The sequence below is a fragment of the Anomaloglossus baeobatrachus genome, chromosome 7 (assembly GCF_048569485.1).
Source record: "Anomaloglossus baeobatrachus isolate aAnoBae1 chromosome 7, aAnoBae1.hap1, whole genome shotgun sequence".
NCBI classification, from domain to species: Eukaryota; Metazoa; Chordata; class Amphibia; order Anura; family Aromobatidae; genus Anomaloglossus; species Anomaloglossus baeobatrachus.
The window spans coordinates 155,248,667-155,266,880 of record NC_134359.1 but is presented as its reverse complement, the minus strand read 5'-3'; the positions used below and the strand labels follow the sequence as shown (position 1 = coordinate 155,266,880).

Sequence of the window (18,214 nt, the reverse complement as noted above, 5' to 3'; positions counted from 1 at the left end):
CGGGGTTCAGGATACGGCAGACGGGATGGCGAGGCAGGTACGGCTCTACAAAGAGAGATAGGTGAGTACAGGCACATAAACACCAAGAGACCTGACTCCTAGCTCAGGGAACACGAAGATCAGGCCCCGCCCCCTTGGACACTAACCCCCTTTATACCCAGTACCTGTTCAACCTCATTTCCTGTTAATGGACGCTGGCCCTTTAAGAAAGGGTCAGTGACCGCGCGCGCGCCCTAACGCGCATGCGCGCCGCCCGGGTGCCAGAAGCCAGGGAAGGAGGCTGAGGGGAGGACGCAGGGGAGCCGGCCAGGTCCTGGGAAGCCGTCGGGCGCCGGGATCGGGGACCAGGGGGCCTGGGACGGACGGAATCCGGGGGCTGAGGAGCGGGCAGCGTGGCAGGTGAGCCGGGGAGCGGGGGTGAGGACCCGGGGAGCGTGACAGTACCCCCCCCCCACGCCCCCCACCCCGCAACCGGGACATGAAGGCACGGATAAGAGGAGTGCCCACGTTCTCCCTGGGCTCCCAAGACCTATCCTCAGGACCATACCCCTCCCAGTCCACCAGGAAGAACTGCCGACCTCGTACGGTCTTCATGGCCACGATATCCCTTACCGCATAGATGTCGTCATCGGCAATAGGTGGAGGGGCCGGACTGGCAGCATTGGAGAAGGGACCAAGGACAACCGGCTTGAGCAGGGAGACGTGGAATGAGTTGGGTATCCTCATCGTGGCCGGGAGCTGTAGCTTGTAGGAAACCTCATTGATCTTGCTGAGGACTTTAAACGGCCCAATGTAGCGAGGACCCAGCTTGTATGACGGTATCTTCAGGCGGACGTACTGGGAAGCAAGCCAGACGAGGTCTCCAGGAGAGAAACACGGAGGGTCTAGACGCCTTTTGTCAGCGTGTTTCTTCATCCGCTGGGAAGCGCGTCCAAGGGACGCCTTGACAGAGTCCCAAATGGTAGCGAAGTCACGGGCTACAGTATCAGCCGCAGGGACATCCGAAGAAGGGGATATAGGCAATGGAACGGAGGGCTGAAGTCCGTAAACGACATGGAAGGGAGATTTGGAGGACGACTCACTGATGTGGTGGTTATGTGAGAACTCAGCCCAAGGCAGAAGCGTGGACCAGTCGTCGTGATGGGTGTTGACATAGTGACGTAAGAAGGATGTCAAGATTTGATTGACCCTCTCCACTTGGCCATTAGACTGAGGATGGTATGCGGAAGAAAAGTCCAGAGTTACTCCCAGGTGTTTGCAGAGCGCCCTCCAGAAGCGGGAGGTGAACTGAGTTCCTCTGTCGGACACGATGTGGGATGGAAAGCCATGCAAGCGGAAGATGTGATGGATATAGGCTTCCGCGAGTTCCTGAGCAGAGGGCAGTCCAGCCATGGGGATGAAGTGGGCCATTTTGGAGAACCGGTCCACCACGACCCATATGACTGTGTGTCCAGAGGATAATGGCAAGTCCGTAATAAAGTCCATCGCAATGTGTTGCCAGGGAACTGAGGGTATCGGTAGAGGCAGAAGACGGCCATAGGGCAGGTGTTTGGGCGTCTTGTTCCTGGCACAAGAGGAGCAGGCAGAGACAAAGGTGGCGACGTCAGTGCGAAGGGATGGCCACCAGTAATGGCGTACAATCGCACCCCATGTTCTCTTCTGGCCTGCATGGCCGGCTGTTTTTGAGGCATGACCCCAGTGTAACACTTTTTGCCTGTCGGTCTCCGAGACATAGGTCTTCCCGGGTGGTATTTGGGCCAGAGTGACGGGAGCCACCGGAACAATCTTGCTAGGAGGGATGATAGGTTGGGTAGTCTCTTCCTCCTGCTCGATGGACATGAGGGACCTAGACAAGGCATCGGCGCGTACATTCTTGTCCGCGGGTCGGAAGTGGAGCTGGAAGTCAAACCTGGCAAAGAATAAGGACCACCTGGCTTGCCGCGGGTTCAGTCGCTGAGCGGACCGCAGGTATTCCAGGTTCTTGTGGTCCGTGTAGATGGTCACGGGGTACACTGCTCCTTCCAGGAGGTAGCGCCACTCCTCCAGAGCTAGTTTGACCGCCAATAATTCTCGGTCACCGATGGTGTAATTCCGTTCTGGTGCTGAGAAGCTCTTAGAAAAGAAACCGCAAGTCACCATCTTCCCGGAGGAGGATTTTTGCATGAGCACTGCTCCGGCTCCTGAGGAGGAGGCATCCACCTCCAAGGTGAACTGGCGGTTTAACTCCGGTCGGTGGAGTACAGGAGAGGAGGCGAAAGCTCGCTTCAAAGAGCAAAACGCGGCGTCGGCCGCAGGTGACCAGTCCTTTGGTTTAGCCTCCTTTTTGGTCAAAGCGGAGAGAGGGGCAGTCAGGGCGGAGAAGTGCGGGATAAACTGGCGGTAGTAGTTGGCGAATCCCAGGAACCGTTGGATTGCCTTCAGTCCAGAAGGAGGAGGCCAGTTGAGTATGGAGGAGACCTTCTTTGGATCCATCTGCAACCCCGTACCCGAGATGATGTATCCCAGGAAAGGGAGAGAAGACTGCTCAAAGACGCACTTCTCATATTTGGCGTAGAGACGATTCTCTCTCAGTCTTTGTAGGACCAGCTTTACGTTCTCTCTGTGGGTCTGGAGGTCCGGAGAGAAGACAAGGATGTCATCCAGATAAACTACTACACAGAGGTAGAGGAGGTCCCGGAATATGTCGTTCACCAGTTCTTGGAATACGGCAGGAGCGTTACACAGACCGAAGGGCATCACGCAGTATTCGTAGTGCCCGTCGCGAGTATTAAATGCGGTCTTCCATTCGTCCCCAGAGCGGATACGAACTAGGTTGTAGGCACCCCGAAGATCCAGTTTGGTGAACACACGGGCTCCTCTGAGCCGGTCGAACAATTCGGGGATGAGCGGTAGGGGGTACTTGTTTTTTATGGTGATCTGATTCAAGCCCCGGTAGTCAATGCATGGGCGTAGGTCACCCTCTTTCTTCTTAACGAAGAAGAAGCCTGCTCCCGCAGGAGAGGAGGATCTCCGGATGAATCCCTTTGCCAGGCTTTCCGTGATGTATGTGGACATGGCCCTGGTTTCCGCTGGAGACAACGGATATATCCGTCCTCGAGGTGGTGTTGTTCCTGGGAGCAGGTCGATGGCGCAATCGTAGAGACGGTGTGGCGGAAGTACCTCAGACTCCTTCTTGTCAAAAACGTCCGCGAAGGACCAATAGGCCGAGGGCAGTTCCGGTAGGTTCTCTGGAGCCGGAGGACGTCGGATTGGTTGTAGGGACTTTAGACATCTCTCATGACAGGCAGAGCCCCAACGAGTGATTTCGCCAGTACCCCAGCTGACTGATGGTTCGTGCGTCCGCAACCAAGGAAGTCCCAGCAGGATTTGATGGGACATGTGTGGAAGGACGTAGAGAGCGATGTTCTCGGTGTGCAGAGCACCTATACGCAATTCCACCGGCTTGGTGATCCAGGAGATGGTATCAGAGAGGGGTCTCCCATCCACCGAGGCAATCATTAGGGGCTTATCGAGTGGAGTAACAGGCAGCTGGTACTTGTCCACCGTGGCCTGCTGGATAAAATTGCCTGCTGCTCCGGAGTCGAGGTATGCCTCAGCCGTGAAGCGCGTCTCTCCTGTTGACACTTGTACCGTCCACATAACTGGGTCTGAGAGAGTCCCAGCACCTAGGGTGGCCTCTCCTACCAACCCTAGGCTTTGGAGTTTCCCGGCCTTCCCGGACAGGAGCGTAAGAGATGTGTGCCCTCTCCGCAGTAAAAGCAGAGGCCTTTGGCGAGCCGCTCTGCTCTACGTTGGTCAGACTGTCGTACTCGGTCAACCTGCATGGGCTCGTGGACAGGAATCCCAGCTGTTGAAGAGTGAGGCACAGAGGACTTCTGTGGAGGAGGGGAGTGCCGTACTGCACGTCTCTCACGATACAGCTCTTTGGAGCGTTCCTGGAAACGAATGTCCACTCGAGTGGCTAGGGCAATCAGGGCATCTAGGGTGGAGGGCACGTCACGACCCGCCAACTCATCCTTGATGCGACTCGAGAGTCCTTCCCAGAAGGCGGCTGTCAGGGCCTCATTATTCCACCCGAGTTCAGAAGCCAAAGTACGGAAACGGATGGCATATTGACCCACCGTCAGTGTTCCTTGACGTAGGCGGAGGAGGGATGAAGCAGACGCAGAGGCGCGTCCCGGCTCGTCGAAGGTGCTGCGAAAGGCCTGCAGGAACTCTTGAAGGTTCTTGGTCATGGGGTCCTCCTTCTCCCACAAGGGGTTCATCCACGCCAGCGCCTCGCCCTCCAGATGAGACATTATAAAGGCGACCTTGGCTTGGTCAGAGGCGAACAGATGTGGCAGCTGCGTGAAATGAAGGGAACACTGGTTTATGAAGCCCCTGCAGGTCTTGGGATCTCCAGCATAACGAGGTGGTGACGCCAAACGGAGACGGGAAGCATCTGAAGAGGCTGCCACTGGTGCGGGCGCCATGGCTTGCATAGCTGGGGACCTGGGTGCCGCAGGCGTCATTGATGCTTGTAACGTGTACAGGCGGGTGTCCACGGAGGTCATAAATTGCAACATGCGGGTCTGGACTTCATGCTGACGTCGGAGTTCCTCTTGCAAGGCCGCTAGTGCTGCAGCGGGATCCATGGCCTGATCTTACTGTCACGGCCGGGCGGTCGGGCCGACCCAGGAGGTGGATCCACTGGACCGAACTCTTAAGATGGTGGTAGGGAGTCCGGCAGCTGAAGCACTGATGGGCAGCAGAACAGTCCGTGCAAGTGAAGGCAGCGGAGGAGTCCCTGGGACCACGGTGTCACAGATGGTAGTCCTGGTGACGTAGCTCAGGTTCGGAAGCCGAGATGATATCAGGCGGGGTCCGGAACCTCAGGAGCGAGATGACGGGTCACCGCAGGGATCCGAGATGGTACGGACTGTCAGATGGCAGACGGACAGTGTGCGGGGTTCAGGATACGGCAGACGGGATGGCGAGGCAGGTACGGCTCTACAAAGAGAGATAGGTGAGTACAGGCACATAAACACCAAGAGACCTGACTCCTAGCTCAGGGAACACGAAGATCAGGCCCCGCCCCCTTGGACACTAACCCCCTTTATACCCAGTACCTGTTCAACCTCATTTCCTGTTAATGGACGCTGGCCCTTTAAGAAAGGGTCAGTGACCGCGCGCGCGCCCTAACGCGCATGCGCGCCGCCCGGGTGCCAGAAGCCAGGGAAGGAGGCTGAGGGGAGGATGCAGGGGAGCCGGCCAGGTCCTGGGAAGCCGTCGGGCGCCGGGATCGGGGACCAGGGGGCCTGGGACGGACGGAATCCGGGGGCTGAGGAGCGGGCAGCGTGGCAGGTGAGCCGGGGAGCGGGGGTGAGGACCCGGGGAGCGTGACAGCATCCTTTGCCAGTGCCAGATAGACCATGGGAGGTGGTAGGCATGGACTTTGTGGGTGATCTTCCGTGTTCACAGGGACATCGATTTGTGTGGGTCATTACGGACCATTTCTCCCGGATGTTTCATCTCGTACCATTAGCAAGAATCCCATCTTCCAGGGTACTAGCCAAACTATTCCTTAAGCATGTCTTTAGGCTTCACGGGATGCCAGATCGTATCATTTGTGATAGAGGCCCGCAATTTGCTTCCCGGTTCTGGCGAGATCTTTGTAGCCTTCTGCAAATTGAGTTGAATCTCTCTCGTCGGCATACCATCCAGAGACCAATGGTTTGGTTGAGTGTACCAATCAATCCATGATTATATACCTTCGACACTTTGTTGCTGAGAACCACGATAACTGGTCCTCCCTCCTACCCTGGGCAGAATTTGCCCTTAACAATTCGCTGGCTGAGGCCACTGGGCAGACACCATTCATACTCAATAATGGGCAACACCCTAGGGTACCGGTACCGTTTCCCGCTGCTGCACCTTCTCCTCTTGTGGCCGAAGCAGCTAAGGACCGTATGAAGACGGTGTCCGATCGGTTTCGTCGCCCGGCTCCTGTCTTTTCTCCAGGGGATTTTGTGTGGCTCTCTGCAAAACACGTGAAACTTAGAGTGAGCTCTGTCAAATTTGCTCCTCGCTTCCTGGGTCCTTATGAGGTTCTTCGACAGGTAAATCCTGTAGTCTACCAATTGAAGTTACCCATCCATCTTAGGATCCATGACAAATTCCATGTTTCACTGCTAAAGCCGGCTATTTTACCTCACGCTCGTGAAGTGCACTCTCCTGCCTCTGATTCCTCTCACTCTAGCTATGAGGTACGAGCCATAGTTGGTTCTAAGATGGTTAGAGGGCGCAGGTTCTTCTTGATAGATTGGGAGGGCTATGGCCCGGAACATCGCTCTTGGGAGCCTGAGGAGGCTGTCCATGCTCCCGACTTAGTTGCCAACTACCTGCGTCGCTGGGAGGGGGGCCCTTGAGGGGGAGGTACTGTTACGGTTGCTGTGGCTCTGGAGACTATGTCCGGATTTCTTGCTACTGCACATGTGCAAGCGCTGGAGACTAAGGGGTACTTTGCACGCTGCGACATCGCAGGCCGATGCTGCGATGCCGAGCGCGATAGTACCCGCCCCCGTTGCAGCAGCGATATTTTTGTGATAGCTGCCGTAGCGAACATTATCGCTTCGGCAGCTTCACATGGACTCACTTCACTCTGGCCGGCGACCCGCCTCCTTGTTAAGGGGGCAGGTCGTGCGGCGTCATAGCGACGTCACACGCCAGGCGGCCAATCGGAGCGGAGGGGCGGAGATGAGTGGGATGTAAACATCCTGACCATCTCCTTCCTTCCGCATATTCTACGGAAGCCGCAGTGACGCCGGTAGGAGATGTTCCTCGCTCCTGCGGCTTCACACACAGCAATGTGTGCTGCCGCAGGAGCGAGGAACAACATCGGACTGTCGCTCCAGCGTAATTATGGATTACGCCAACGCTGCAGCGATGATACGATTATGACGCTTTTGCGCTCGTTAATCGTATCATCGAGCCTTTACACACTACGATGTCGCATGCGATGCCGGAAGTGCGTCACTTTTAATTTGACCCCACCGACATCACAGCTGCAATGTCGTAGTGTGCAAAGTACCCCTTAGTCCTATCTTGGAGCCATTGCACATGTGCGGGTGACATCATCGCTGACACGAGGTCACAAGTCTGACACCTTCTAAGCTGATTGGCCACTGGTCATGTGCTTGTGACACGTGGTCACATGTCTCTGACACCTTCTATGCCGATTGGTCACTGGTCATGTGCTTGTGACGCTTTGCTCGGTGATAGGCCAGCGTGACGTCATTGCTGTCATTCTGGCAGCGGATTGGCTCTGGTGTCCTCCATCTTGGATGAGGCACAGAGTTTATATAAGACCCTGACGCACGCCGCCCGGCGCTCAGTCTTCTTGGTTCATGCATGAGGGTAGACGCCCTATGCACGTCCCTCTAGGCATCTCTCTGTCTATGTTAGGTGAGCGCTACCGGCAGGGTAGCGTTCTTATACCTTACAGCTTCGGCTGCAGTCCGTATCCTTACCTCTTAGTGGAGCGGACATAGGCAGGTGCCTGAGGCACATGGTCCGGCTGGGCCTTGTGATTCTACTCGTAGGTGGACGTTGTCGCTAGGGTAACGTTCCTTATACTGCGTCTGGCAGTTGTTCCTATCCTCGCACACTAGGGGAGCGAACAGAGGTAGGAGCTTTGTGCGGCTTATGCTGCTGTCCGTCTCTTTTGCACCACTAGAAGAGCGGACCTAGGCAGGTGCCATATCTAGTGGTTCGTGTCCTCGCACACTAGTGGAGCGAACGCAGGTAGGAGCTTTGTGCGGCTTACGCTGCTGTCCGTCTCTTTTGCACCACTAGAAGAGCGGACCTAGGCAGGTGCCATATCTAGTGGTTCGTATCCTCTCACACTAGTGGAGTGAACGCAGGTAGGAGCTTTGTGCGGCTTACGCTGCTGTCCGTCTCCTGGCACCACTAGAGGAACGGACCTAGGTAGGTGCCATTTCCCACTCACTGCTTTTGTCTCTGTGATCTTTAACAAAGACCATTCCACACACCCTCCAAGTAAGGGAGGAATTGCTTTATTTTCTAATTATATTCCTCTGTCAGTTTAACAGAGGTATTGCACTCTGCACTTGTGCTATTATTTTTTACAGTGGCACACTTATATACCCCTTATCCTCTGCCATAGTCTGCAGCAGAGTCTTTGCACGGTGGACCCTGACTGTCTGACATTCCTTTAGGTTTTATTATCAGACTGCCCCCCGTAACAGTGGGTATGACAAGGTTGAAATTATTGTTACCTGTTCTGCAGCTCCCATCTGAACGTTGATGATGACAGAGATCTGCACTACTGACTGAGTAAAATCAAACATTTTATAGATGTATTAGTATGTGGTTTTGTAAATCCCCTCTTTTGCACTGTATTTGCACTCTATATTTGGGTTTATGCTCCTGCATATGTTATCATTATCTATTAAAAGGTATCTTTTAATTATTAATAGCTAGTAATAAAGGTTTTGTTTCCCTGTTATCTTTACAATGGATACAGTTATGGCCAAAAATGTTGGCAGTGCACATGTAAAATAGTTCCAAAATATTAAGTACCAGAAAATGATTACAATTACTCATGTTTCGTTACACTGAGGAGCAAAAGGGTAACAATGCTTTGAATTTTTCACTTTCAGGCTCCATATCTCACCATCCACTACGGTTTCAAATGTGAGATTATCTTTATTTTATAGGCAATCATCTTGGCTATCTCACACATAAATTTTATTTGCAACCGGAAACGTACATTGAGATTGGCAAAGAAATGGTTCAACGCCAATGAAGTAGAGGTGCTGGATTGACCTCCACAGTCCCCAGACCTCAGCCTAAATCAAACATTTGTTGGTGGAGTTGAAAAAAAGCTCTATACATACCCAAATGAGTCAACCAGTATGCATCAACAATGGGATAGTGTAGAAGATACCTGAATCAGATTTCAATTGAGACATGCTTGGATCTGATTGAGAGCATGCCCAGAAGGATTCAGGCAGTTTTGAAAGTTAAAGTTGAATTTACAAAATACTAATAAAATAATACAAATTTAGATTTCTAGGAGCAAAACAGTGACATGACAAGAATCTGCATAACTAATCATATGCTAAAAAGTTGCAAGACAAATTTATATATGAGATAGCCAAGATGAGTCTATAAAATGCTAGTAGTCTCATGTTCAAAGCTGTACTGAGATATGAAGCCTGAAAATCAAAAGTTCCAAGTGCTCATGAATGTATTTACATGTTGCTTTCCTTTGTGTCTATTGGAACAACATAGAAAAAAAAAGAGGGAAAAAAGGCAAATTGTACATAATTTCCAACAAAACTCTAAAAATGAACCGTACAAAATTGTTGCCACTTTTCCAAACTTGAAACTTTGTTTCAAGCATGTGATGCTCATTTATACTCACCTCTGGCAAGTAACAGGTGAGGGCAATGAAAATCACACCTCAAACTAAATAAAAAGGGAAGTTGACTCAATCTTTGCATTGTGTGTCTGTGTGTTCCACGCTTGCATGTAGAACAGAAAGAGAATAGAACTGTCTGAGGACTTGAAAACCAAAATTGTTAAAAAATATCAACAATCTCAAGGTTTCAACTCCATCTCAAGAGATATTGATGTTCCTTTGTCCACGGTGTCCAACATAATCAAGAAGATTATAATGCATGGCACTGTAGATAACCTCTGTAGACACGGATAAAAGAGAAAAATTGATGAAAGGTTGTGTCGCGGGCGGAGGGGACGCGCTCGCCACGCTCGGGTCCGGGGCTTCTGCTGCTGCTCGGTGGCTCGAGCGGTGGGCCGGACCCGGGGACTCGAGCAGCGCTCCTCGCCCACGAGTGAAAAGGGGGTGGTTTGTGTTGGGAGATAGTTTGTGACGCCACCCACGGGTCGTGGTGATAATGGGCACCACCGCTGCTGGTGACGGGGGTCCCGGGAGCGATGGTAGGGAGCAGCTAGGATGTTGTCCCCTCCGTGGGTAGGATGTGGTGATCCCGGGGGCCCGATGGTGTAACGGGGAGGCAGGATGGCTGGGGTGCAGGGTTGCAGGGGCAGCGCGGTGCGGTGCCGGATGGCACTGGTGTACTCACTCAGGTAATCAATAACAGAGTCTCTGGTAAACCAAACGGCTGGATGGACGGGTCCCGCAGCCGGCTGCAGTGTTTGTGCTCTCCCCGGACAGGGTGATGGTGGCTGTCTTTCCCTGCATCTTGTTAGAATGTTCTGACTCCTGTGGTTGCCCACAGGTAGTCCGCTCCCCGGCGTATAGGTATCAAAGGAGCCCGTTTTGCCCGCAGCCTCTGGCCCTTGGATCTCTAGCCTATATTGGTGGCTGTGTATCCTCACGGTGTGGACTGTTGCCTTCTGTCGGGTCTTGGTTGTTAGGAAACCCCTGGGGTTCCGGTCACACTCGGATTTGACCGTTGTCGGCAGCTCCATCCTAGTCGGGGTCCGATGACCCTGCCTTTGTGCTTAGCTTCACTCCATTCCCCGGTTCGGTACCGGCGGGCCACCGCCTGACCCAGTCCTACGGTTCCGCAGAGATCCACTAACTCCTGCAGACGGCCACCACCGTCTGCCAACCTTGTTGTCAGTGCCTGGTCTCAGACCCAGACACTTGCAGTTCCTACTCCTCACACTTTCACCTCCAAAACGAATCTGACACTTTTCCCGCCTCCAGACCTGTGAACTCCTCGGTGGGTGGGGCCAACCACCTGGCTCCACCCCACCTGGTGTGGACATCAGGCCCTGGAGGGAGGCAACAAGGGTTTCTGTTTGACTGGTGTGACTATCCAGGGGAGGGGGTGTGTATGGTGTTATGTCTGTGACTACCTGGCTAGTCCAGGGCGTCACATTCCCCCTTGGTGAAATGCAGACCGTCCGCGGGCTGCCCGTCCATCACCGGTTTTATTTTACTGCAAAATCTAAATTAACATGTAAAACATTTAACACAAGCATATTTTAGTTCTTCCCTTACGGGAGGCATGGCACTTTAGCGTTGCAAACATATGTAAAGAAAACATTTTTAATAATAACGGACGGGTTCATGTTCATCCGCTCCCCCATCCAAGTAACCTAAACCTTGATGCTGCCCCTAAGAAACGGACAGCACCCCTTTTCCCCAGTCTGGAAGCAGGAACTCGGTTCCAGGTCACCCAAGTGGGAACGGATACGGTGTCTCACACCCGGCTGTCACTTCAGGGGACCCCACATCCAGGGGGGCCCCTGACCCCCGGAGGATGGCCACCGGTCCTGGTGGTGGCCAGACCCCAGCCTGCTCTGCTGTGGGTCCTTCCTCCAATCTGCCTCTCCCGAGGCGGTAATGGAAAACAGCCCACAACTTATTTACAAGACCACAAGTTCGTGGTTGGCCTGCAAGTTCTCAGCCTTGTTCATGAGTAGTTTCTCATGTGGGCTGTTTCAAAGTAGTAGTACGGCAGACAAGGAATAAACATACTGATGGTCCCAATGGGGACAACTTTCTCCTTTTACGGATGGTAGAAATCAGGTAAGTCATTCGGATCATTGATGTTCATTCATTCAGATAAAACTTAAAACAATAACATAGTGCTGATGGTCCCAACGGGGACAACTGCTCTTTTCCTCATCTTTAAACAGCAATCCCGCAGCACAGCTGCCGTTGCTGCCGCTCCCGGTGTGGAGCACCTTCTGCTTGCTCCGGTTCAGGCGGTGTGGGGGATGGGCCCAGACAGAGTCCCTCCATGCCGGCTATGACCGGTACCTTTGATAATGAGGGACCCCGCTGTGACGTGGCCTGCTCTGCCTCCTGGCAGCTGCATCCCCGACGTGCCTCAGCCGAGGCCCGGGGTCTGGGAACGGTTGACGAGACTTGCGGTGCTGGCCTCTGGTCGAGGATCGCCTCCGCTGCAGCCGGGCGGACTGCCGGGGCCGTCTTCATCTCCGTCGCAGTTGGGATGGAAGCCGGGACGGGTGCCAGGGCGGTGACAAAGGTAAGGCCCAGGGGTCGCAGGTCTGAGCTCTCTCCCTCAGACACTGCGGGCTCCGCTACCAGTGACAGGGGTAACGGGTCGGTCGGGGTGGTGGCCGCGGGCATGGGCAGTGAGGGAGGTGGCGTGGTGGATGGCAGCAGGCCGGGCCCCTCAGCCGCAGCGGCCGTTCCCTTGGGGACATAGGGGCATGGGTCGCTTACCCGCTCCTCTGAGACCACCTCCACTCCGGATGCCCAAACGGTTGCGGCCATGCCCTTCATCTCCGACATCCACTTCGCCAGCATGAAGTGGACTTTGGCCTGGAGCTCCTGGCACATCTTGCGGCTGGATCCAAGAACGTGTTTCGGCAGAGTCCTGGCGTCCCTGCACGCTGCAGCGCTAGTTACATGCCACCATTCTTCACCCGTCCCCCCTTGGTTCTTTCTAGCACTTCCTCTTTGGGGGCGGGGCTTCACTTTCGCACCTTTCCTGCTCGGGGAAGATGCTCGAGTGGGAAATCTTCGCGCCAAAGATGGCAGCACTTCAAATTTTTCAGCCGGACGCCGCCGGCGGGTACTGCAAGGCGCACTTCTACCGGTAGGTAGACTGGTTCTATCCTGTTCGTGACGCCAAGTTGTCGCGGGTGGCGGGGACGCGCTCACCACGCTCGGGTCCGGGGCTTCTGCTGCTGCTTGGTGGATCGAGCAGCGCTCCTCGCCCACGAGTGAAAAGGGGGTGGTTTGTGTTGGGAGATAGTTTGTGACGCCACCCACGGGTCGTGGTGATAATGGGCACCACCGCTGCTGGTGACGGGGATCCTGGGAGCGATGGTAGGGGGCAGCTAGGATGTTGTCCCCTCTGTGGGTAGGGGTTGGTGATCCCGGGGCCCGGTGGTGTAACGAGGAGGCAGGATGGCTGGGGTGCAGGGTTGCAGGGGCGGTGCGGTGCCGGATGGCACTGGTGTTCTCACTCAGGTAGTCAATAACAGAGTCTCTGGTAAACCAAATGGCTGGATGTACGGGTCTCGCAGCCGGCTGCAGTGTTTGTGCTCTCCCCGGACAGGGTGATGGTGGCTGTCTTTGCCTGCACCTTGTTAGAATGTTCTGACTCCTGTGGTTGCCCATCGGTAGTCCGCTCCCCGGCGTATAGGTACCGAAGGAGCCCGTTTTGCCCGCAGGCTCTGGCCCTTGGATCTCTAGCCTATGGCGGTGGCTGTGAATCCTCACGGTGTAGACTGTTGCCTTCTGTCGGGTCTTGGTTGTTAGGAAATCCCTGGGGTTCCGGTCACACTCGGATTTGACCGTTGTCGGCAGCTCCAAGCCTAGTCGGAGTCCGATGGCCCTGCCTTTGTGCTTAGCTTCACTCCACTCCCCGGTTCGGTACCGGTGGGACACCGCCCGACCCCGGTCCTACGGTTCCGCAGAGATACACCAACTCCTGCAGACGGCCACCACCGTCTGCCAACCTTGCTGTCAGTGCCTGGGCTCCGACCCAGAAACTTGCAGTTCCTATTCCTCTCACTTTCACCTCCAAAACGAATCTGACACTTTTCCCACCTCCAGACCTGTGAACTCCTCGGTGGGTGGTGCCAACTGCCTGGCTCCGCCCCACCTGGTGTGGACATCAGGCCCTGGAGGGAGGCAACAAGGGTTTCTGTTTGACTGGTGTGACTATCCAGGGGAGGGGGTGTGTATGGTGTTATGTCTGTGACTACCTGGCTAGTCCAGGGCGTCACAGTTGCTATGCAGAATAGTCCAGGTGGTGAATAAACAACCGCAATCAAGCTCCAAAGAAATTCAAGCTGTCCTGCAGTCTCAGGATGCATCAGTGTCAGTATATCCTATCCGTCAACATTTGAATGAAATTAAATACCAAGGCAAGAGACCCAGAAGGACACCACTCCTGGCACAGAGACATAAAAAAGCTAGATTGCAATTTGCCGAAATGCGCATAGGCTAAAATCCTTCTGGGAAAGCACCTTGTGGACAGATGAGACCAAGATAAAGCTATTTAGTAAAGCACACCATTCTACTGTTTACCAAAAATAAAATGAGGCCTTCAACGAAAAGAACATTGCACCTACAGTCAAAAATGGTGAAGGTTCAAAGAGGTTTTGTAGTCGTTTTGCTGCCCCTGGCACCGGGTGCCTTGATTGTATGATTGTATGCAAGGCATCATACAATCTGAAGCCTACCAAGGATTTTGAGTCACAATGTACTGCCCAGTGTCAGAAAGCTAGGTTTACGTCCTAAGTCACGGGTCTTCCAGCAGGACAATGAGCCCAAACATACTTCAAGAAGCACTGGAGAGTTCTGAAGTGACCAGAAATGAGTCTGGATGTAAATTCTATTGAACTACTGTGGAGAGATTCTGCAATTGCTGTTAGAAGAAGGTAGCCTTCAAATATGAGAGACCTGGAGCAGTTTGCAAAAATAGAGGGGTCTAAAATTCCATTTGAGAGGTGTTAGAAGCTTTTTGATGCTTATAGCAAGTGATTGATTGAGGTTTTTTATTCCAAAGGGTGTGCAACCAAATAATAAGTTGAGGGTGAGAACAATTTTGTCCGGCCCTTTTTTGGAGTTTTGTGTGGAATATTATCTAATTTGCCTTTTTTCCTCGTTTTTTTTTTATGTTCTTCAAATTCACACAAAGTAAATAAACATGTGAATAACAAAATGTGTAATTGCAATAGTTTTCTGATAGAAATATTTAATTTTCTGTAACAATTTCAAGGGTGCCAACACTTTTGGCCATGACTGTATATTTTAAATCCGCAAAACAAATTACATGCATTATAAAGTATAGCTCTACAAATTGTTTCCCCCTATTTTGAGAATAAGAATTTTTTTTTTATTCCAACTAGAGAGATAGTAAAGATGGACTTATAAATGATTAATTTACATATCAGGCAGGAGAGTTTTACTAAATAATTATACAGCCACTATAACATATATTTTCAAAGTAAGCACACAACTTTGTCAGGTGTAAGACATTTACCGTTCTTAATAATGAAAGCAGTTTGTATTGTGAAATGTGGTGCCTGAGCCTCTTTAAATGTACAAAGTACCTACAAAACCTATGCAGTAACTTTGTTAACTTAATAGTTATATTTTTGTGCCATTTTAAAGCATTTTAATGAATTATTCCTTGGTTAATCCTACTTTAACTTTTAACTCTTTTATTTCTTTATAGAGACACACAGGAGACTGGGGTAAAACAGTTTTCGAGTACAGGACGCGCAAGACTATGAGATTGCCTATTATAGATATTGCACCATTGGATATCGGAGGACCAGATCAAGAATTTGGTGTTGAAGTGGGACCAGTATGCTTCTTGTAAATTTAGGGTATTACTTAATTTTAAACCACAGCAATTAGCACTCCGTTTTTTGTCCCTATTATAATTGTGTCACCAAAATAGTAATTTATTTTCCACACATTGTGGAAAACAGGGATGATTTGGTGGAGAGGCACTAAATATTTTTGCAATAACACAAACTAAATGCTTTGCTATATTTTTTTCTACAAAAAAACATATTTTGAAGACCTCTGAATGGTGCTATAAAATATCAAAATGAAAAAAATTCAAGAACACTGTGTATTTTTTTAATTTGTGGCAAACCAAGCACTGATCAATACAAACATCAAACTCCACCCAGCTTTCTAACCAAGATGAAGTTCATAGGATACAGAAAGAACTTCCATGTTTCATCTACCTCATCATGGGCAGAATGTGGGGTGAGTTTGATCAATAAGAATAACAGCATGCTAGACCCGGCTGAGAATCAACACAGTCTCTTTTTCATTGGCTTCTGAAACAGCTTGTCATGCACAAATACTATTTTGTATAAGATCTATTGTCCAGAACTGATAAAGAAATTCAGTTTTGCTAGGTGCTGTCTATATTTTTCTATTTTTCTGTCATTGCTGGCCAAGACCACTAAAATAAAAGGGAAGTTTGAAATCGGACATTATGGTGCTAAATGCTAACATCTTTCCACTGAGAATCTTTGTGTGAAGTATTGACTGAACGCAGTAACTGAACCAGGGAAGAAAAAAGGTTTGCAACAAACGAAAAATGTTTGTCTTCTGTTTAAAATGATTGCCGTGTCAATGGCATGTGACATTCATCAATGTTAGTCAGCAATGTTGATATGCTGGTGTAATTCTACAATACAGTTGGCAGACAGTAACCATCTTTGTAAACTTTTCTTTATGGTTGTTGTGTAAAGCGACTCATAATAAAATGATGTACAAACTCATTCACGTACTTTGGACCTGTTTTATTGTTGAATGTTCCTCTTATGTGCTAGCAAATAAGCACATAATTACAATATCACGAAATTATATATATATATATATATATGTTTATATATATATATATATATATATATATATATGTATATGTATGGATATATGTATGTATATATATATATAGATATATATACGAGTGTACATACATACATAGTATATAGTGTAATAATTGCACTGTGATCTTTGTTAGCCTTATGATAGGTCAGTGTTGATTGGATGCATGTGTACCCACTTCTTGAGTAAGACATGGTTGCTTCCCTAACAAAAGCCATCCCCCATATGTTGACCTGTAGTTCAAGTTCAAGCTTACTCTTAAATATGTCTCCAAATAAGTTTGCTTTGAGACACTAGTTCAAACTCAAATACTACCGAGCATCATGGTAAAGGTGTAATGTATTAAAAAAACCACAAAGAACTGTATCAAAAAAACACCAAAAAGAAGCCAAGACAAATGATATGTGCACACACAGAATGTGGTGAGCCTTCCTCATCAAGATGGCTGCAGCCGAGGTGCAAGATGCTGATGTCACAGCCACTCAACCTCCACACTAGGGGGGAGGGGCGGCTGCTTAGCATAAGACATGCACACTAATAAGGCTTGCACTGGGAACCCATCATATAATGAGTGAAATGCACAGTGTCTGAACTGTGACCTATAAATGATGCCAGAAACCCAGGTCAGGCGGGCTAAACAGCACTATATAGGTGCATCTCGCACGGATACACGAGACGCACAGTGTCTGAATAATGGCCTATAAATGACGCACAACACCAGGTCCAGGCGGGTCAGTTAGCACTATGAGTACATAACACATGACAGGCTCACCATTTAACCACCTGAATTCAAAAGGTCCACACACATCCTGCAAAAATGGATAAAATGTGCCATACCTCAAATAGTGAGATATTAGTTTATATTTTCGCCCAAAATATGTAAGCTCGCAATCCGTTCGTCAAGGATTCTCACACTTGCGAGTCCCTACACTGAATAAGTTAAAAAACCCACAAACAGGTATGGCACATTTTATCCATTTTTGCAGGATGTGTGTGGACCTTTTGAATTCAGGTGGTTAAATGGTGAGCCTGTCATGTGTTATGTACTCATTGCTACCTCTCATTGCTCCTGAACTTCACTACATTCCTTGCAGTCACATTGTTTACCTGCGGTTTTACAAAACATAGCAGCTACATAGGCTTTATCATTAATCTCATAGCCAGAGCTGGCCCCGCCTTCTGCCTGCCCACTACAAACTTATTGGCTGTAGGTATTCTTCCCCAGCCCCACCCTCTGCGCACTCATTGACTGTCAGTAATCTGCCACAGCGCGGCACTCTGCACCGCCACTGCACACTCATTCTCTGTCAGTGATCTGCCCCAGCACCGCCATGTGCGTATAATACATTTATTGTATTTGTTATTATATATAAATGTATACATATGGTCTATAATTTTACCTTCCTATAGTTATGTAAATATGCAGATAAATGCAGATAAATACATATATTTACTCATATGCATTTTAATATTTCTATTAAAATTTCACTGGGATAAAACACAAAAGGAAAATACAAATACACATCCAAAAGTGATAGATCAAAAAATGTCAAGATCTGCAGGATGCCTATACGTAGTACGTATATTGTACTGTCACTATACACATATATGCAAACTGTTCTAAAATGTTCACTACTAGTGAGGGGTGAGCATGCTCGCCACTGTTTGATACTCAATCTAGCATCAGGTGCTCAGTCATGCTGATTGCTACTCATTGCTACAAATAAAGGTTGCCTTTTAATATATAATATATTGGTTGTGCTCCCCATTTTGTGCGGTACTTTTCCTCGTTTTTCATTGTTGCTCTCTTTCTGCACGGGTGAGCACCCGTTGTTATATACAATTGATTATTGTTGGCGGTGCACCCATCCTTCTCTT

The 18,214-nt window shown here is 50.2% G+C and overlaps 1 protein-coding gene across 1 annotated transcript in view; it reads left to right on the top strand.

The window, feature by feature from the left end:
- Positions 1-16,230, top strand: part of COL3A1 (collagen type III alpha 1 chain) — a 264,812-nt gene extending 248,582 nt beyond the window's left edge. The window contains exon 51 of the mRNA XM_075317770.1: positions 15,162-16,230. Coding sequence (XP_075173885.1) covers positions 15,162-15,308 — 147 coding nt within the window. The 3' untranslated portion in view covers positions 15,309-16,230. The remainder of the gene's footprint in view (positions 1-15,161) is intronic.
- Positions 16,231-18,214: the final 1,984 nt, after the last annotated feature.